At 40.6% G+C, this 22,250-nt stretch overlaps 2 protein-coding genes across 7 annotated transcripts in view; both read right to left on the bottom strand.

Moving 5' to 3' along the window:
• srfb (serum response factor b) overlaps positions 1-2,272 on the bottom strand; it is a 78,490-nt gene extending 76,218 nt beyond the window's left edge. For 2 of the 6 annotated variants that reach the window (XM_061910695.1, XM_061910693.1), the window contains exon 1: positions 1,414-2,271. In XM_061910695.1, the coding sequence (XP_061766679.1) occupies positions 1,414-2,040 (627 nt within the window). In that variant the 5' untranslated portion in view covers positions 2,041-2,271. Of the gene's footprint in view, positions 1-1,413 lie in introns of all 6 variants that reach the window. The other 4 variants (XM_061910692.1, XM_061910697.1, XM_061910694.1 and 1 more) reach the window with 3 other exon arrangements.
• An 11,174-nt stretch (positions 2,273-13,446) lies between these two features.
• The window catches only part of ptk7b (protein tyrosine kinase 7b), a 168,197-nt gene continuing 159,393 nt past the window's right edge, over positions 13,447-22,250 (bottom strand). The window contains exons 15-20 of the mRNA XM_061910691.1: positions 21,467-21,628; positions 21,153-21,385; positions 20,993-21,073; positions 19,333-19,484; positions 19,028-19,206; positions 13,447-14,793 (exon numbers count right to left, since the gene is read on the bottom strand). Of these exons, the coding sequence (XP_061766675.1) occupies positions 14,633-14,793; positions 19,028-19,206; positions 19,333-19,484; positions 20,993-21,073; positions 21,153-21,385; positions 21,467-21,628 (968 nt within the window). The 3' untranslated portion in view covers positions 13,447-14,632. The remainder of the gene's footprint in view (positions 14,794-19,027; positions 19,207-19,332; positions 19,485-20,992; positions 21,074-21,152; positions 21,386-21,466; positions 21,629-22,250) is intronic.

The following is a 22,250-nucleotide window of genomic DNA, read 5'->3' as shown; positions in this document are numbered from 1 at the left end:
ACATCACATTGTCCATAATGGCCTGTCACTCATGACATGCGGTCTGTTCTTTGGTGGGTGTCCCTGAGGTTGAGTCAGCTGTTGGCACCTAAAGGCCTGCTGTTGCACACTGCTACATACGCCTGCCAGCATCCTGCTGCTTCAGTGGCACATGGAACAGCCTGGGCACCGACGGCAGTTTATACAGGCAACATCGATTGTTTCCAATACTCAACCCTGCAAACACACCAATATACATCTGACACGATCGTTTGAAGGTATATGCAGATCCATGAAACGTGTGCCAGAGCATGTATGAGATAGTTTGGGGGGGCCATGGTCATAAATAGACATGAGCAAATGACAGTTCTATTTGAAACCCACCACGTGTCATACGCTCCCTTGCTTGATATCAAAAGTATTGATAATACTGGCTGCTTTTTATTTAGTTGGCAGTGGTGTGCAATTGCACTACACTACCCTTTCCAGAAGATAAATTAGACTAAAATATTAGTGCACATTCACACTTGTACTTGGTGGTTGCTGGTTTGTGATCACACTTGCATTTGTATCAAATCATGCCTTCAGTTAAGGCATATGCATAAAGTCACACCTCAATTGGTCAACATTGATGCACGTGTAGGACTTTCCTTTCTGTAGGGCATTTTGGTGTTGTAGTCCTTTGGTGTGGTTGGCATTCACATTTGCCTCAGTCATGCTTCATTTCATTATTGGCATAGTCTAACAACAAACTGATGAAAAACTTTCTTCAGAACAGCAGATATTTAAGCTTATCAAACACATTTTATTGATATAGCCCTAAATCACGTGTCTCAAAGGGCTGCACAAGCCACAACGACATCCTCATTTTGAAAAGGTTCATTGATGAAAAAATTTCTAAAAAAGCTTACAAATTCAAAATATTTATAACATCAACTTTGTTCAAACAAAAATGCAATGCCTTCTTGGTGAACACTGTCACGCTTTCGCTGGCCACCCTAAATAATTTGTCCTACCCTGGGCCTTGAGTTTGACACCGGTGATGTAAGGATGCAAACAAGTGTGCTTGTAAACCTCACATTTTCAATGGCATAAGAGCTGGGCTGGACAATGAGTTGGCATATAGTTGACAGCCATTGTATGTTTCAGCCCCATTTGCTGTATCACAGCTCAGCGTTGAATCAATGGACATTTTTTGACTTTCAGGTGATACAAGTAGTATAGGAATAAACGAGCTCTGCTTCTTCCTACCCCTTTTCGAACATGTTGAATAGAGAAACTGGGAAGATGTTGTATGCATGCATGCATGCTCGAAAGAAACACAAACTCAACTCAACAGTGCAGTTTTACACTGGGCTACATTGCAACCAGCAGGCTGTGTAATCTCATGTGAGATTTCAGGTGCAGGTGAGTGAACATGGCTGCAACACTCACCTTCTTCATGATGCCAGTCTTCCTCTTGCTAAAAGTGGTGTAACGTCTCAACTTGTTGTCAATAAATTCCATCTTTATCTTGACGCGACCACGTGTCTTCTTCCCGGGCTTGGCCCCCGCCACCCCACCGGGAGCCAGGCCGTAAGCTCCGGGAGCGACCCCGACCTCCTGCCCCGTCACGGCCGCCTCCATCTCCGCCCTCTCCCGCTTCACCCCTCTCCGGTGGTCCCCAAGCGGGTCGTCGTCATCCCCCGAGTCGGAGTCATTGTCCGAGCCGCTGCACAGAGGCACCGCCTCCCTGTCCGGGTCGAACCTGGCGCCGTGAGGCAGCACCATCCCCGCGTTGAGAGCCACCATGCCTCCCTGGATGGCGGACTGCAGCGGGCTCACTCCGGTGCCGTTGCCAGACCTCACGGCTCGCGGACCCCCTGGACCGTTCGCCCCCAACATCCCGATGGTTTCTCTGCTTCCGTGCCGCGCGACACTCTCGCTGAGCCCCAGAGAAGCTTGCCCTGTTCGGATCGAGACGGGGCGAATCCCGCCTGCGACGAGGCTTGAACCGAGCCCTCCGGCAGCTCTACCTGACGCGTTTCCCGGTGGTGCCGACCCGACCTGGCTCGGTAACATTCTACTTACTGGGGGCGACCGTGTTGACAACAGCCCGCAAAGCTGGAGCTCGCTGTCCCGTATAAATGACGCATGTACCAGCGGGTCAGACAACCTGGGAAGAGTCCGGGAAGAAAGTTGTCAGTGATGCTGCTCAATGAACCCTCGGCGGCCTCCACACTTGTCTTCGTCCTCCTCGTTCGACTTGACTCTCGGCGCTTTCTCTAAAAGGACATCGCGGAAAGCGGTCACTGTGTTACTCCGCCGTGTGATATAGTCCCAGTTGTGAACTAAACCCAAAACAACATTAACTTGCAAGTCACAAATAAAATGCATTCAATTGCATAAATATACCCAAATGCATCCGTTCGTGCTTTAAAACTAATCAAAACAATCCACATTTTACGCCAGCGTTTACGACGGCGGAGTAATACGACAACAAGGGAACTACCTTCCTCCTTATAAAGAGATACTGCGTTTCCTTATTTGGTGTTGTCGCTCCTTATTTGGTGAGTCACAGAGGTAACTCCTGATTGGCTGAGGATGATCAGAACTGTGCAGCCATTGGCCGAGAGAGGTCGTATTTGCATAAATACCAACATGGTTGCGCTACCTACAACGTCACTGTGGCAGAGGAACCAAAATAACAAAACATTTGGAGTTTTCTTTATTGATTTGTGAGTTATCTCAGGTGAAATAATTTTAGGATTATTTGTAATGGTTGGTATGGACACATTTAGGAATGTAGCCGACACATTCTTATGGTGTTTATGCTAGTGGTCTGCAAAGGTCGGCCCCAGGGACATATGTGGCCCACAGCTCATTTACTATATTCAATTATACATTAAAGGCCTACTGAAACCCACTACTACCCACCACACAGTCTGATAGTTTATATATCAATGATGAAATATTAACATTGCAACACATGCCAATACGGCCTTTTTAGTTTACTAAATTGCTATTTTAAATTTCCCGGGAGTTTCTTCTTGAAAATGTCGCGTAATGATGACGTGTAAGCGTGACGTCACGGACTATTAGGAAATATGGGCGCTTCACACACACACACAGCTAAAAGTCGTCTGCTTTAACGGCATAATTACACAGTATTTTGGAGATCTGTGTTGCTGAATCCTTTGCAATTTGTTCAATTAATATTGGAGGAGTCAAAGTAGAAAGATGGAGTTGGGAAGCTTTGGCCTTTAGCCACACAAACACACCGTGATTCCTTGTTTAAAATTCCCGGAGGTGAAACTTTACTATGGATCACAGCAAACATGGATCCTGACCGAATGTCAACCAGCAGGTTTCGGTGAGAAAATTGTGGTAAAAAGTCGCTTCTTACCGGAGATCAGCTGAGCTTGTGCCGTCCATAAAGCTGCCGTCGACTTCTCTGAGACACTGGCGTCAAGACACCCGTGGACACACACCTCCGACTATCAGGTACTGTTAAACTAACTAAAACACTAGCAACACAATAGAAAGATAACGGATTTCCCAAAATTATCCTAGTAAATGTGTCTAAAAACATCTGAATCCATCCCAATGCAATAGCGTTTTTTTTTGTTTTTTTTAACTTTTTTTTTCTAGTCCGTCACTATCAATATCCTCAAACACGAATCTTTCATCCTCGCTCAAATTAACGGGGAAATTGTCGTTTTCTCGGTCCGAATAGCTCTTTTTGTTGAAGGCTCCCATTAAAATGAATATGAATATATGAGCAGCCATCAACATGTGACATCATCGTCTGCGACTTCCAGTAGAGGCAGGGCTTTTCTGTTAGCAAGCAAAAGTTGCGAACTTTATCATGGATGTTGTCTACTAAATCCTTTCAGCAAAAATATGGCAATATCGCGAAATGATCAAGTATGACACATAAAATAGACCTGCTATCCCCGTTTAAATAAGAAAATCTCATTTCAGTAGGCCTTTAAATGCAGCTTTCTACCTGGCGTCCGAAAACTGATACAACAATATACAATCATACATAAATACTTTGTTTACAACTCTTTATGCAGCAAATGGCAAAAAAATTAGATTGACTCAATAAGTAAAAAAAAATATTGGATTGGTTTCTGCATCTTTGGTGTACAAAATGCACCAACGTGATAATTGTGTTTTTCCCTATGCTGCCCTTTGTGGAAAAAGTTCAGTTTAGATCACGGTCACCATTGTTGAGGTGACTGTCTAAAAAGAATGTAGGAAATACATATATAGAAAACACAAGCAAGAACATGCTCTTGAAAAGTATGTTTTAAAAGCTTTTGGGAATCAAGATATTTAACCAATCAGACAGCATTTGGGTTTGGATTTTGCTTGATTATAGCTTTAAAAAATAGTGAGAAAATTATTGAATTTCACGTAAATGGTGCAAATTAATAATAATTTATGTTACAAATGATGTATATTTGTGATGCAATGGGATAGAAAGAACAAATAAATGCTTTTCCACCAGATGGCAGAATGTACATAATGAACCTGTGTGCCCTTCATACAGCATAAGTCACACGGGCAGTGTCAATTTACACATCGCCCTCTAGCGGTCTGTTAGGAAAATTACACCTGGTATGGGCAGTTAAGGTAATTAAGTCCTGTCAGGTGACACACAAATAATACTGGTTAGTCCAGTTACAAATTACCTTAATCACGGAAAATGCAGGTACTTTTTTTTATTTCCGTTGTTCGTTTACGTAAGTATCTGAGGTTTGGCACGCAGAGACTTGCCTGAAATACGTCATGAAGCTGAGGTTACCTTCACTTTTCTATTGTGCGCTCAGTTGCCGCCAGCAAAATGTGTCAAGCGCACACATGCAGCAAGAATCTGAAGAGGGAAACTTGAAGGTGCTCCTTTGTTACTTCCCAGTAAAAAAAAAAAAAAAATACCAGGATTTCACAACATTTAACAGTATTTTTTTAAAGCAAAATACTGTAATCAAAATGTACTGTAACATTATAACAGAAGACTGCATGTAAAATGAAACCCTTATATTTCCCAGCAATTTACTCTTATTTCACAGTAAAACACTGTAAATATTACTGTGAAATAAATGCAACTATTAGCCAGTAATTTGCTTTAAATTTACATGTTTTACAGTGCTTAGACCAGGGGTGTCCATGGTGTGGCCAGGGTTTTGATTGATTGAAACTTGTATAAGTAGATTGCACAGTTCAGAACATATTCCGTACAATTGACCACTAAATGGTAACACCCGAATAAGTTTTTCCACTTGTTTAAGTCGGGGTCTACGTAAATCAATTCATGGTACAAATATATACTATCAGCATAATAGTCATCAAACTAGTTAATCATCAGAGTATATACATTGAATTATTTATTTATATCAGCACTTCAGCAAACAATTATATAATCAGAGAAATGGACATTGTAACAGTGTAGGTCTGACATGGTAGGATATGTACAGCAAGTAGTGAACATAGTGAGATCAGAAAGCATAAGAACACGTATACACATTTGATTATTTACATTGGATTATTTACAATCCGGGGAGGTGGGGGGAGGGGGTTAGGCTGGGTTTGTAGCTGCCTGGAGGTGTCCTTTTAGAGAGATGCACTCTCTTTTACACCTGTTGGGAGTGTAGTCCATATTGATGTGGCATAGAGGAGAATGAGTTAAGACTTTGTTAGATCGGAATCTGGGTTTAACGTGGTTTGCGGAGCTACCCCTGGTGTTTTTTGTTATGGCGGTCATTTACGTTCTGGAAGTAGTTTGACATGCACTTCGGTATCAGGGAGGTGTAGCGGATTTTATAGACTAGGCTCAGTGCAAGTTGTTTTACTCTGTCCTCCACCCTGAGCCAGCCCACTTTGGAGAAGTGGGTTGGAGTGAGGTGTGATCTGGGGTGGAGGTCTAGAAGTAACCTGACAAGCTTGTTCTGGGATGTTTGGAGTCTAGATTTGAGGGTTTTGGAGGTGCTGGGGTACCAGGAGGTGCAAGCGTAATCGAAGAAGGGTTGAATGAGAGTTCCCGCGAGAATCTTTATGGTGCTTTTGTTGACCAGACAGAAGATTCTGTAGAGAAATCTCGTTCGTTGGTTGACCTTTTTGATTACCTTGGTTGTCATTTTCTCACAGGAAAGATTAGCCTCTAGAAATGGACCTAGGTAGGTGACCTCATCTTTCCTGGTGATAACAATGTCACCCACTTTTATAGTGAAGTCATTGACCTTCTTAAGTTTGATATGGGACCCAAATAGGATGGATTCCGTTTTACCAAAGTGTATGGATAGCTTGTTGTCAGCGTGACAGGTGCAAATTCTACAGAGTTCAGCACTGACGATTTTTTCCACCTGTGATTTGTCCTTGCCGGATACCAGCAGGGCCGAGTCATCCGCGAACAAGAACAATTCACAGTCCCATGCTATTTATGGCCAATTATGGCCGCTGCTAATATTTAAACGGCCTGCAGCACTTGTAAAAATACTAAAAAACATAAAAATGGGGAATAAAAGATCAAACAGATTAAATGTGTCAAGGAAATGTTGCAATGTTGACTCAAAATACACAAAGATGCTAAAAAAAAATTAAAATAAATCAAAATCCATGTGGTTATGAATTATTGATCAATTCAAGGCTCTCTTTGAAAAATTCCACTATGAATAATATTTTTAGAAAACTATTTTATATTCTGTGTTTTTGCAATATAGAAAACAAGTTTTCCTTGACAAAAAAGACATAAAACAAAGAAAACAACATGAACAAATATTGATCCAATGTACCCGAATCCAGTGAATTTGGCACAATGTGTAAATCGTAAATAAAAACAAAATACAATGCTTTGCAAATGCTCATCAAACACTTATTTGGAACATCCCACAGGTGAACAGGCTAATTGGGAACTGGTGGGTACCATTATTGGGTATAAAAGCAGCTTCCATGAAATGCTCAGTCGTAGGCTGATTGGCAACACTAAATTGGCCCTAGTGTGTGAATGTGAGTGTGAATGTTGTCTGTCTATCTGTGTTGGCCCTGCGATGAGGTGGTGACTTGTCCAGGGTGTACACCGCCTTCCGCCCGATTGTAGCTGAGATAGGCTCCAGCGCCCCCAAAGGGAATTAGCGGTAGGAAATGGATGGATGGATGGGTTCACAAACAAGGATGGGGTGAGGGTTACCACTTTGAACAAATGCGTGAGCAAATTGTTCAACACTTTAAGAACAACATTTCTCAACGGGCTATTGCAAAAAATGTTGGGATTTCACCATCTACGGTCCGTAATATCATCAAAAGGTTCAGAGGATATGAAGAAATCACTGCACATAAGCGATGATATTACGGACCTTCGATTCCTCGGGCGGTACCGCATCAACAACCGACATCAGTGTGTAAAGGATCACCACATGGACTCAGGAACACTTCAGAAAACCACTGTCAGTTACTACAGCTCGTCGCTACGTCTGTAAGTGCAAGTTATAAGTCGACTATGCAAAGCGAAAGCCATTTATCAACAACACCCAGAAACACTGCCGGCTTCGCTGGGCCTGAGCTCATCTAAGAGGGACTGATCCAAAGTGGAAAAGGGTTCTGCGGTCTGAGGAGTCCACATTTTAAATGTTTTTTGGAAACTGTGGACATTGTGTCCTCCGGACTAATGAGGAAAAGAACCATCCGGACTGTTATGGGTGCAAAGCCAGCATCTGTGATGGTATCGGGGTGTGATGTGTGACCAAGGCATGGGTAACTTACACATCTGTGAAGGCACCACTAATGCTGAAAGGTCTGAAGCAACATATGTTGCCATCCAAGCAACGCTCTCATAGACGCCCCTGCTTATTTCAGCAAGAGAATGCCAAACCACATTGTGCACATGTTACAACAGCATGGCTTCATAGTACAAGAGTTTGGGTGCTAGACTGGTCTGCCTGTAGTCCAAACCTGTCTCCCTTTTGAACATGTGTGGTGCATTATGTAGCCTAAAATACGACAAGGGAGACCCCAGACTGTTGGAGAACTTAAGCTGTACATCAAGCAAGAATGGGAAATAATTCCACCTGAAAAGCTTCAAAAGTTGGTCTCCTCAGTTCCAAAATGTTTACTGAGTGTTGTTAAAAAAGGAAAGGTCGTGTAATACAGTGGTAAAAACGCCTTTGTGCCAACTTTTTCACAATGCGTTGTTGCCATTAAATTCTAAATTAATGATTATTTGCAAAAAAAATTATGTTTCTCAGTTTGAAAATTAAATATTTTGTCTTTGCAGTCTATTCAATTGAATATAAGTTGAAAAGGTTTTTCAAATCATTGTATTCTGTTTTATTTAAGATTTACACAACATGCCAACTTCACTGGTTTTGGGTTTTGTATTATCGACTGCATTTTCGGGGGGGATATTTTGCCTATAGTTCACAATCCTAATGAGGGACAAGGTGACAAATGTTTTGGGTTTTTTTAACATTTGAATTTATTTAAAAAATGGCTTGTTCTAGGGAGCTTCACGGTGGCAGAGGGGTTAGTGCGTCTGCCTCACAATATGAAGGTCCTGCAGTCCTGGGTTCAATCCCAGGCTCGGAGTTTGCATGTTCTCCCCGTGAATGCGTGGGTTCTCTCCGGGTACTCCGGCTTCCTCCCACTTCCAAAGACATGCACCTGGGGATAGGTTGATTGGCAACACTAAATTGGCCCTAGTGTGTGAATGTGAGTGTGAATGTTGTCTATTTGTGTTGGCCCTGCAATGAGGTTGCGACTTGTCCATGGTGTACACTGCCTTCCGCCCGAATGTAGCTGAGATAGGCACCAGCGCCCCCCGCGACCCCAAAAGGGAATAAGCGGTAGAAAATTGGTGGAGTGCCTCGTTCTAGGTTGTTAGAAATGCAGCCATTCTCCCTCTAAATCACTTTGAAAATGCATTCAAAAACTGCCAACAATTCACGTTCCTTAATCTGTATAATAACCAAGCTGTTGCAGCATTTTTGTTGTAAGCACAAACACTGAGGAAGTCTTTTTCTAGCGTAGTAAGACATCGAGTTGCAACTGCATGCTACATAATTAGCTGTAAGCTAGCTACAGGTAAAGTGGCTTTTTGTGTGAGCAGCTAAATAGCTTTCGAATTTGTAATGCACAACACAAGGCAATAAGACACCAATCTGTACTGACTGAAAAACATCAACAATCATATTACAGTAGCTGTAAAGCATTAGTCCACATGTGCTGTGTGTATTATGTTCAATATTATATCATACTCACTCTATGGACATTTGTCTGTTTGGTCCAGCCCACCGGGTACTTTTCCAGTTGATTTTGCACCCCATTTATGTCAGCCTAGCTTGGCTCCAAGTCCCATATTTGCAACGAAAAGTCATGCCGACCTCACTCTCCAGGCTGCTGTCTGCTCCATTTCAGTCTCTCTTCATGCTCGCTTCTATAAGCAGTAGTTCTTCCTCTGTATATTCAACTTAAAAAAGATAAGATTGCGAATCCTCATTTGTCCAAATATAGTCAACTTTGTTGTTTGTTACCAAGTCTGCCATAATTAGAACACACTCGCAAATGGAAATAAATGTGCTATAAATAATATATATATACATATATATATATATACGTGTATATATATATATATTGTATATATTACATGTTGTTATGACCGTATGAAGACTATAACAGAGACTCCTATTAGCAGCATCTTCCAAGAGTGTTTTATAATTATTAGAATAAAAAACTACAAATAAAAACAAAAATAAAATGACGTGTGTTCTGGTCTCATAACCATTGTGAGCGATAGGCAAAATTCCCCAAAAAGTGCAGTGTGCGTTTAAGTGTTAAAAGTTAAAAAAAAAAAAAAAAAGCAAAAAAATATGACCTTTAATAGTTTTCTGAGTAGGGCACATTTGGATCCCCCCAAATTTTAGTGGGACTCTTCTTTTTAACTGTTATTGGCTAAAAAAAAATTATAATAAAATAGAATCTATGTTGTTATGAATTCTTGACTGATTTAAGGCTCTCCAATTATTTCACATCACATATTGCACTTTTTAGGGAAAATATTGCACATTTTGTCTTTGCCATAAAAAACAGGTTTTCGACCAAAAGATCATTAAAATAAAGATTGACAGAACTGAAGTTGATCGAGAGATGTAAGCACTGAATAATAGAATAATAATAATTCAAAAATACTTATTTAAAAAAAAAATGTGACTGGGAACAAAAGTGAGGGGAGCCCTACAGGTTAAAAGAAATCTAAATTATATATTGTACTATTTTTGAAGAATAAAAATATCAAAATGGCCTCCGCACGCTTTGATTTTTCAGTGTGCGGCACTCAGTGGAAAAAGTTTGGACAACCTGATTTAGACATCACACCAATGACAGCTTCATCAGAAATTCTGCATTTAAAAAAAACTTTTTTTCTTGGTGCCTTTATTCCCAGGACGCTTGGTGTCATTACACAGCTGTGTAAACCTTCCTCAGAAAACATGGACCAATGACCTCCATGAGGATAATTGGCTGTTATCGTGTATTTCTTATTTCATTAAGGAATGATTGTGTCAATAAGAGTTTATTGCCTACCATGCATCTCATAGTTTATTCCAGTCTTACGCAGGTCTACAATTTTGTCCCTGCAGCGTATTTTGTCTTGAATGGAAGAGACAGCATTTATGACAAAAATATTTTTCTACATAACCAGTTGAGTTCAGGAGTACTTTCTTCAAGAAACAGGACAAATGTGCGTCACATGACCTTTGTTGGTTGAAGATTAAATACTACTTTTCCATAATGAAATACAAATTAATGTATAACCGACTCAACTATTCATATCTTGGCAAGGGAGTAAGCTTACAGGGGAGGCGTTGCTCATATGGTTGCGGATTCCTGGTTTGAATCCAGCTTCTGCACTTGAAATGATTTTTCCCCTTAAAACTCGACAGTATGCCTAATAACCCGGTGCGCCTAATGTACGGAATCATTTTGGTTTTGCTTACTGACCTCGAAGCAATTTTATTTGGTACATGGTGTAATGATAAGTGTGACCAGTAGATGGCAGTCAAACATAAGAGATACGTGTAGACTGCACTATGATGGGAATATGACTCAAGTAAACACCAACATTTTATATGTTCTTTCGAAAATATAAAACATTACACACGGGGCTAAAAAAATCTGTCAAAATGTTTTCGTACGACTTTGGTAAGCTATGAAGCCTCATTGCTTGATGTGCTTCATCATACTGTACGAGTATTATTGTGGTGTGTGTTCAAAGTAAGACATTATCTGGTGTTTTGTTTCGCAATATTATGCAAAAGCAACTTTTCTTACCTTCTGGTACCTGCTGATCTGTATTTGGGATCTGCATAAATCCTGAAAAATTGCACGCATCTTTGTAGTTCGTGTAGACCCGGTAGTCGACAAGCTTCTTCTTTTTCTCTATATTCTTGTTATGGGGCTTTCTTGCTTCGCTGTTGCCTTTTCTAATACAAAGTAGTGTTAACTTTTTACTTATATCTGCCATGAAAGAACTAAAACATACCGGTGTAGTGAGTTTACATTATTCACCCAAGGAACTTTAGTTTTTAGAGTTCTGGTTAGACGGTTTTTCACGGGACACATTTCCGGGTATGCCGCTCTGTTATTGATTTAAGTAAAGTCAGAATCTCATTATAACAGTTAGCTGCATCTTTTGACACTTCTTCCACTCCCGTCCTTGAAGGTTACACCGTCACAACGAAGTTGACGGGGAGAAGTCATGTAAATAAGACCGCCCACAAAACGGCACACACGGAAGCGACGATCAGAAAGCGACTTGAAGATGATCTGTAAAACATAATCTATGCAATCACATGTTATGTAGACCACAAGGAAGTGTTTTTAATTTAGAAAATTAAATAATAATATGAATCCTTTAATGCGCCCTATAATCCGGTGCGCCTTATGAATTAATAAACCAGCAAAAATAGACCATTCATCGGCAGTGCACCTTATAATCCAGTGCACCCTATGGTATGGAAAATACGGTAGTCACGGCTGTTGTTTCCTTGGGCAAGACACTTCACCCACCTTGCTGCTTCCACCATCAGCGAGTGGATGTGACATATAGTGTATAGCGCTTTGGGGGTGGTCCAGGTACAGTAAACACATCATAAAAATACAGACCATCTACAGCAGGGGTCACCAACCTTTTTGAAACCAAGAGCTACTTCTTGGGTACTGATTAATGCGAAGGGCTACCAGTTTGATACACACTTAAATCAATTGCCAGAAATAGCCAATTTGCTCAATTTACCTTTAATAAATAAATATATATATATATATATATATATATATATATATATATATATATATATATATATATATATATATATATATATATATATATATATATATATATATATAAAATAGGTATTTCTGTCTGTCATTCAGTCGTACATTTTTTTCCTTTTACGGAAAGTTTTTTGTAGGGAATAAATTATGAAAAAAACACTTAATTGAACGGTTTAAAAGCGGAGAAAACAGGAAAAAAAATGTATTTAAATTTTAAAACATAGCTTATCTTCAATTTCGACTCTTTAAAATTCAAAATTGAACAGAAAAAAAGAAAAGAAAAATCTTTTTGAAAAAATAAAAAAAATAATTTATGCAACATTAGTCATTTTTCCTGATTAAGATTAATTTTAGAATTTTGATGACATGTTTTAAATAGGTTAAAATCCAATCTGCATTTTGTTATAATATATAACAAATTGGACCGATATATATTTCTAAAAAAGACAAATCATTATTTCTTCTAGATTTTCCAGAACAAAAATTCAAAAAGAAATTCAAAAGACTTTGAAATAAGTATTAAATTCGATTCTACAGATTTTATAAATTTGTCAGAATATATATTTTTTAATTTTAATCATAAAAAGTTTGAAGAAATATTTCACAAATATTCTTTGTCGAAAAAACAGAAGCTAAGATGAAGAATTATATTAAAATGTATGTATCATTCTTTACAACAAAAAAAATAAATTTACTTGAACATTGATTTAAATCGTCAGGAAAGAAGAGGAAGGAATTTAAAAAGTAAAAAGATATATGTGTTTAAAAATCCTAAAATAATTTTTAAGGTTGTATTTTGTCTCTAAAATTGTCTTTCTGAAAGTTATAAGCAGCAAAGTAAAAAAAAAAAAAAGAATTTATTTAAACAAGTGAAGACCAAGTCTTCAAAATATTTTCTTAGATTTTCAAATTCTATTTGAGTTTTGTCTCTCTTAGAATTAAAAATGTCGAGCAAAGCGAGACCAGCTTGCTAGTAAATAAATACGATTTAAAAAATAGAGGCAGCTCACTGGTAAGTGCTGCTGTTTTCAGAACAGGCCGGCGGGCTACTCATCTGGTCCTTACAGCCTACCTGGTGCCCGCGGGCACTGCGCTGGTGACCCCTGCTCTACAGAATCAGCCGTTACTGAACATGCAACCTTTTTCCAAAAAACAATTGAGTAAAAATGTTGTGAACCTTTATTGGGAGCAGTATGTATACTTTTGTATATATCCATTATACAGTAACAGTGGACTTTTGCTGAAGCAGATAAAAAAAGGTTTAGAAGTGAGGGCCTAGCATTCATAGAAACATATCACACTAAAAACAACTTATACAAAAAGGTGTCATCAAAGGGATTTGATTAGATCATGTAAGAAAAAAAAAAAAAAAAGGGAAACAACTTTTAGATCATCCTTCATTTACCAGGCACTTATTTCAGTATACTGGTGACCAGCATTGACTCAGTTTTTTGTTAGCATGTTTAGGCGGTTGGGCCATAAACACACAGGCGGATCATGAGAATGACGTTAGAGCAGTACCTTTCTACAACACACTGATCCAAATAAAAAAAACACACACACAGGACTTTCACTATAAATAAAGAGGCCTTCAACACACTGTGTTGGCAGAAGAACAAAGGAGGGTGGTTAGTGCAAGGCCTCTACATTATGTACACTGGTCCCCTTTTGCAGCATTGCACACACAAACAGGTGGACCCACAAGTGAGGACCTCTGCAGGTTCAACACACTCCCAGCGGATCCCTGAAACTTGGACATAGTGTTAGATAATAAGCACCGCAAAAGTTGATACAAGAACAAAAACACTCTTTAAAATATACAAAATGGAACAGTCAATTCTTGGCTCTGTATTTTGTTTGTTTGTTTTATCATCCTGAAAGAGTCATTTTCAAACCAGTCTGCCTTGTGTAACAGTTACACACCTTCATGCACACACACTGATTTGAGCATCCTGGTGGCGATAATGAGGATGATAGGTTCAAGGACAGTTGTATAATAGAAGACCACATTCTCAGTGTGTGTGTGGAGAATAGAGGCACAGAGTTTGTAAAGAGTCTCTGCGACCGAACCGGCAGGCTCACACAGACAGGAAGTTGAGCAAGAGGGATGTCCTCCATGTTGCGTTTAAGGCAAACGTAAAAACTCCAGGCAGCGCTCACGAAATAAAAAAAAAAAAAAGGAAAAAATCTGTGTGCGCTTCCACTGAAATGGCAAACAATTCTCCTTTCTAGTCTGAAATGCATATTTAAAATTCTCCTTGGTCCCTGAAGAGTGAGACTAAACAGTCCCGTCTTTGTTCGCAGGAAGAGAGAAGACTTACGTTCCACTACGCGGGACGTTGCTGTGTCACACTTTGCTGTCAGAGGACGTCTCTCCCAGGGTGCGCACCACGTCGCTGAAGGAGGGCCGCTCCTTGGGGCTGGGGGCCCAGCAGCTGACCATGAGCTTGGACATTTTGGAGGGGCATCCTTCTATAGGGGGCAGCTTCAGCTTCCCTGTCTGCAAGCCTGCAGAGGGTGTTGGTTAGAGAAAAATAATGCATTCATTTTGAAGCAATTGAGGCAACTATGGATTCAATCCAGTGTTGGCAGATGTGAGAAATTATCGTACCAGAAGATTCCATTGATCGTATTTTGAGAGACATAATCGTACATACTCCATAGGACGCTGCTTTGAGCCATTTGCTAAAGTACCTCATTCAAACAGACTGTGTATAATATAGTTTATGTAACGCAGTTTTACCTTTCCATAAACTAACAGCAATGTTGGAACAAAGCTGCTACTTGCAGAACAGCGCCCCCACCTGCCAGTAAAGAGGCATGTGAAACAATGCACGTCAGGTGCAGTGTAGGATAATAAATAAATGATAAATGGGTTGTACTTGTATAGCGCTTTTCTACCTTCAAGGTACTCAAAGCGCTTTGACACTACTTCCACATTTACCCATTCACACACACATTCACACACTGATGGAGGGAGCTGCCATGCAAGGCGCTAACCAGCACCCATCAGGAGCAAGAGTGAAGTGTCTTGCTCAGGACACAACGGACGCGACGAGGCTGGTACTAGGTGGGGATGGAACCAGGGACCCTTGGGTTGCGCACGGCCACTCTTCCACTGCGCCACGCAGATGTATCCTGTTTGTGTTTTCAAGGGCTCAAATGATCCCACGAGGGCATTTTTGGAATGATTCATCATACATTGTACAGAGGGTAGGACTGTCCGATAAAACGATCTCAATGTATATTGTGATAGACACGGAATCGATAGCAATAACAAATGCGTTCAATAAAACATTAAAAAAAATATATCTTTCTTGTTGGAAGAAACCGGAAGTTGCAAAGCAAGGTTGGTTGCATGAACAAATGCAGGAAGGGATTACTGATGAGTGGGAGTGACACGATAAAGCCTGGTGTACACTCTCGAGTCAAGTAACTTGCGTAAACGACGCCGTCTTGCCCCCTCCCCTGAGTACCTTCCGCAAGCCTTGCATACACCCCCCAAAAATCCAAGCTTTGCGTCTGTGGCGACGCAGACCGCGGAGCTGTGATTGGTCAGCTTTTGCAGAGGAGAGTCTTCGACCACAGGAGAGCAGACTTAAGACAAGTTGTTGTATAAAATGAAACAACAGTGATTAGACATTTGCATGAAAACAGATAGTGTGAACTTCACATTTCGGTAAGCTCTAAAAATTACTATTGAATGTGTCGTTTTTCAGCGTTTTGTAAGCTGACACTCTTTTTAACTTTTATTGCCACACATCAATAGCACATGACCATAAACATTACCACCAGCATGTTGTTAAAATAGTTACTCAACAATTTGGTTTATTATCCCACGGCGTGGCGCAGTTGGTAGAGTGGCCGTGCGCAACCCGAGGGTCCCTGGTTCAATCCACACCCAGTACCAACCCGTCACGTCCGTTGTGTTCTGAGCAAGACACTACACCCTTGCTCCTGATGAGTGCTGGTTAGCGCCTTGCATGGCCGCTCCCTCAATCAGTGTGTGAATGTGTGTGTGAATGGGTAAATGTGGAAGTACACTCTTAGAAATAAGGGTTCCAAAAGGGATCTTCTACAAGGGCTGAGGTTCTAACTGGAACCATTTGCTTCTGAAAAACCCTGTCCCGAAGAAAGGGGTTTTCAAGGGTTCTTGGTAACACTCATGGTTCCAGTAAGAACCATTTTGATCCAGAGAACCCTTTAAACCCCCTTTTCTGAATAATTGGTTTTAAAAGGGTTCTCACTAACACTAAGGGTTCCAGTAAACCCTTGAAATACGAAAGGGTTCTTAGTGGATCTCCCTGCGTGAGTTCTAGAGGAAAACCCTTGAAATAAAAAAGGGTTCTTAGTGGAAATCCCTGCGTGGGTTCTAGATGAAACCCTTGAAATACGAAAGGGTTCTTAGTGGAACTCCCTGTGTGGGTTCTAAATGAAACCCATGAAACCAGAAAGGGTTCTTAGTGGAACTCCCTGCGTGGGTTCTTTGTAGAACCTCTCATGGGGGGTTCTGGGTTGAACCTTACACACACAGATTTAGGTATAACCCTTCATGTTGGGTTCTAGGTAGAACCTTCCAAAAAAAGGTTCTCCTGTGAGGGCGAACCGAAGAACCTTATATGGTTCTACTTAGCACTTTTATTTCTAAGAGTGTAGTATCAAAGCGCTTTGAGTACATTGAAGGTAGAAAAGCGCTATAAAAGTACAAGTACAACCCATTTATAATTTCATGGTATTGCATTGCAAATAATAATGGCGTCCTCTGCCAAAACTCGTTCAGAAATTGCACAGTCCATCTCCAGCAAGGTATTCTCCTCAAGTTGATAGGTTAAACATCAATTAAAAGTAAACTGATGATTCTGAATGATTAGTTTCAGTGTAGACAACAATGTCGATGTTGTGGTTGTCGTCACTTTTCAAGAGAAGGTAAATATCTAGTCAACCACAGCTGCAGTTGCTCCTTCAGGACACACTGCATCTTAGTGTTTCAAAAAGAATTACACGTCTGGCACCAACCTCCACGGAAGGACTCTAAATCAAACGAGATGCGTGAGAGGGGACACAAGCTACGTGACGCAAGAGTATGTTCCAGCCTTAACAGCCAATTAGGTAACAACTATCAAGTTTGGTAGCGTCATCTTGTTGTCTCGCGGTTGGTTCTTGAGAAGAGAAAGTAAAAATGAGTGCAGCAGAAAGCAAAAAAAATTGTTGATAAAACAGGAATTCACCTCAAAGGTATGGCAGTTTGGGGATTTTTTAAAAAACAGACCGTAGTCAGACCAATTTGGTCTGTGGTTTTGCAAGACTCTCCTCCTCACCAAGACCAGTAGTACCACACCTTAGCCGCGCTCACCATTTAGAGCACAGCCATAACTTCCTGTTTCTTAACCTGCAGAAAATTGTTCTTCTCAGGTTTGTCCATGTTTACATTTTCACACTTTGTACTATTTCAATACACTTTAATAAGCATTTCTATTCGTTATTTATCCACCTTCCTTTTAAGAGGTTAGTTATTGTTACGTGTTCAATGTGATTTTAGAATTGTGTTTACATTGATTGAGGGTTTTGTGTTGACATTTCCTTTCTTTTCTGCCTTGATAACTAAGGGGATTAAAATCAGAGTAAGGTAACATTTTCAACAAAAATGTTTACATTTATTATATTTTTTTCTTTGTCCTTATTTTTGAGAGGTCATAAAAAATCTCAAAAATATATCGATATTGACTGATATTACCTTTTGTCGTGATACAGTTTTCAGCCACATCACAAAGCCCTAACAGAGAGTGAAATTATTGTAAAAATATGTTAAGTATAGTATGTCTGGCAACCAGTTTGCAGGCACCATGATGTCAGCTATGGAGAGCCAACGTCTGCTCTGGCACAAGTATTGTTTTTTAAATGACACTGGCATGGAAACAGGAACACAGAACATTCAAAGCTTCTCCCATTTCATTAAAATTCATGCTTTTAAAACAGCTGATCATTATTTCCAACCAGAGTAAGAATATAATACATAATGATTTTACTTCCCATCATCACTTATGAAGATACTTATTAAAATTTATAAATTTACATTCCATCATGTTATCATGATTTTATTTAAAAATAGATACAAAAGTACTTACTTTACATTTCGTCACATGTTATGAAGCAGTTTGAAATAGATACTAAAAATAATGCAGTTAGATTTCATCACTTGTTATTATAATGTTGTATATAAAAGATAATAAAGTCATTTACATTTCCTCACATGCTATTATAGTGCTGTATAACATAGACACTAGAAATAAATACATATTGTTGATAGATAATAACAAAACACATTAGTAAGCTGTTTGAATGGTTTTTGCTTAGTTTATTTTTTTGCATTTAGATTGTAGTTATGACTTTGTGACTGAATCTAAAAAGCAAACTATTAAACATAATAATTAGCTATGAGAGAAATAACTACAATTTTCAAAACTTTATTCCACTTTTAGTAGAAGATAACAATATGGATACTGTAGATATCATGTAATTTAGTGCAGTATGTTATTTATTTACTTTATTCAAGTTGAAACAGGTAGGAGGCTGTGCAATAAAAAAGCATAATTATACTGTATTTCTTAAAAACCTATATCAACCATTCGACCTAAAATATGTAGTAAACAACACGTTAAATTCATTTTCATGAGATTTTCAATATTCTGTACAGTTCCACACAGTTGTGGTGGTACATCATGGCAAAACTGCTGACACTGACCTTCTAGCACTTCATTGTCTCCAAGTTTGGTGTAAGGCATTTCCCCGTGACTGAACACCTCCCACATGAGCACTCCAAAGGCCCAAACATCAGACTTGGTGGAGAAGTCGTCTTCAAACACAGACTCTGAAGGGAGCCAGCGCAGAGGGATCCACGCTTGTCTGTAGTGATAGTACTCACTAGACAAGCATGGACACACACACACACACACGCGCGTGAACACACAGAGGAACAAGCACTGTTAGCTGCTAAAACACCTAAATGAGACTTTTTAAATAGTCAGAATTCCAATTGACGTGTCTGACCTTTTGTAAACGTCCTTGCTAAGGCTGAGGGACGACACTTTGATGCGTCTCTGACTGCTGACTAGGCAGTTACGAGCGGCTAAGTCTTTGTGGACAAAGCGGTGATTGGACAGATGTTCCATCCCACGAGCCACTTGAGCACAGATGGAAACCTGGACAGAGGGTGGAAAGGTTGAAGGGGAAATTACAATACAGTTAATCCCCGCCTGTTCACAGTTCGACATTTGGAATATCAAAAAATACATTTTAATTAAAACTCCAATAGAACATGATGCCGTTATCGACTGAAAAAAAAAGTGCTCAGCTATAAATCCAGTAGAGGGACTTGGAGAAGGCATTCGACCGTGTCCCTTGGGAAGTCCTGTGGGGAGTGCTCAGAGAGTATGGGGTATCGGACTGTCTTAATGTTGCGGTCCACTCCCTGTACGATCAGTGTCAGAGCTTGGTCCACATTGCCGGCAGTAAGTCGAACACATTTCCAGTGAGGTTTGGACTCCGCCAAGGCTGTCCATTGTCACCGATTCTGTTCATAACTTTTATGGACAGAATTTCTAGGCGCAGTCAAGGCGTTGAGGGGTTCCGGTTTGGTGGCCGCGGGATTAGGTCTCTGCTTTTTGCAGAGGATGTGGTCCTGATGGCTTCATCTGGCCGGGATCTTCAGCTCTCACTGGATCGGTTCGCAGCCAAGTGTGAAGCCACCGGAATGAGAATCAGCACCCCCAAGTCCAAGTCCATGGTTCTCGCCTGGAAAAGGGTGGAATGCCATCTCCGGGTGGGGGAGGAGACCCTGCCACAAGTGGAGGAGTTCAAGAACCTAGGAGTCTTGTTCACGAGTGAGGGAAGAGTGGATCGTGAGACCGACAGGCGGATCGGTGCGGCGTCTTCAGTAATGCGGACGTTGTACCGATCCGTTGTGGTGAAGAAGGGGCTGAGCCGGAAGGCAAAGCTCTCAATTTACCGGTTGATCTACGTTCCCATCCTCCCCTATGGTCATGAGCTTTGGGTCATGACCGAAAGGACAAGATCACAAGTACAAGCGGCCGAAATGAGTTTCCTCCGCCGTGTGGCGGGGCTCTCCCTTAGAGATAGGGTGAGAAGCTCTGCCATCCAGGAGGAACTCAAAGTAAAGCCGCTGCTCCTTCACATTGAGAGGAGCCGGATGAGGGGGCTCGGGCATCTGGTCAGGATGCCACCCAAACGCCTCCCTAGGGAGGTGTTTAGGGCACGTCCAACCGGTAGGAGGCCACGGGGAAGACCCAGGACACGTTGGGAAGACTATGTCTGCCGGCTGGCCTGGGAATGCCTCGGGATCACCTGGAAAGAGCTAGAAGAAGTGGCTGGGGAGAGGGAAATCTGGGCTTTCCTGCGTAGGCTGCTGCCCCCGCGACCCGACCTCGGATAAGCGGAAGAAGATGGATGGATGGATGGATGCTTTCACAAGGCATGATGTTGTGTAACTGTACGATACTGCACTGTATTCTTGTAATTCTTTCTTTATGTGCAACATTGAATTTAAAATGTATTTCATAGCATTTTTAGTTTTTTTCATGGGTACAATCATTGTTTTATTTAAGTCACTGGCTATATTTCTTGTTTAATGAGCTGATAGAGCATGAAGTCAGGGTGTCGTGTTGATGGTGTGTCAATCGTTAACACTTACTTTGGTCTTCGTGCTGATGGGCTGAGATTTGACCTTGTCATCTTTGTTCTTAGAAATCCTCAGAAACTGCTTTAAATCTCCCTGATCACATAGACAAGAAGGTATTTTAACCTAAAGTCTACTTGAATCCTTTGCTAAATTCGTTATTGTGTAAGTATACCAGGTCGTAATACTCCAGGACCATGTAGTGCGGCTCCGCCTCTCTGCACAGGCCCAGCAGACGAGCTACGTTGGAGTGGCTGAGCTTGGCGAACATCTCTGCTTCTCTGCGAAAGTCTAGCTGAAGCTGTTCGTCTTTAGTCTGGAGGCTCTTCACCAGCACCACCGTTTCCTCCTCTCTCTCCTCGACGCCTTTGGCTTTGGACAAAAGGACTTCGCCAAACTCACCTTTACCTGCGAAGATAACCAAACGTCACAGTCTGCTCAATGATGGCTGATTTGTTAACACGCGTTTGCGTCCTGTGGATCAGTTACCTAAAGTAGTGATAGTTTGCAAGTTTGCTCGGGGAAAGTGCAGCTTGTCGCTGTTGACGTGGCTGTGGCGCTTCTCGGTTGTGGCCATGGTGCCCATGTTAGTGAGTGCCACCTCCTCCTGGATCTCAGTGGTGGTGTGGCCATTTTGCTGAACAGCCCCGCCTGATAAACACAGCACATATTCAAAATTGGAAAACATTTTATGTGCCTTGGGTGTCCAGAAAACTGCTATACACTGTAAATCTAACCCTTTCTTATCATTATAATAATATGTTACCGTCATAACAGGCTGTCAATGTATATGATCAAATCTATGTGTATGTACAAGATTATACCAAACAGCAGCTGTCCTATTAAGCTTAAGCCTCCAAAATGATTGAGCGAATGGCTTTGACCTAGAATTTTCTCATGGTAATAAAATGTACAGATATCTTTTATCAGAAAAACAAATAATTCCCAGAGTCTGTGCATGTCTAACAGAGAAACATTTAAATTGCAGCCAGAAAAGTAGATTCCTGGTCAACCTTAATAAGTTGGCCAGTACGGCTTATAATTTTAGCTTACAATGTTTAATTTATTAATTGTATATTGAAGATTAGTGCTGTCAAATGATTAAATGTTTTAGTCAGATTAATCACATTATCATCAATAATTATTTTTGACTTGTATAATTTAAATCAACTTTAAAAAAGAGATTCCAATATTTGGACAAAAATGTAAATTTAATGTCGGACTGTCATACAGGAATATATATTTTTGAAATGTTTTACTTAATTGCACGTCA

Source organism: Nerophis ophidion, linkage group LG09 (genome assembly GCF_033978795.1).
Source record: "Nerophis ophidion isolate RoL-2023_Sa linkage group LG09, RoL_Noph_v1.0, whole genome shotgun sequence".
NCBI classification, from domain to species: domain Eukaryota; kingdom Metazoa; phylum Chordata; class Actinopteri; order Syngnathiformes; family Syngnathidae; genus Nerophis; species Nerophis ophidion.
The sequence above is the reverse complement of the archived record's forward strand: the minus strand, read 5'-3'. Positions and strand labels throughout refer to the sequence as shown.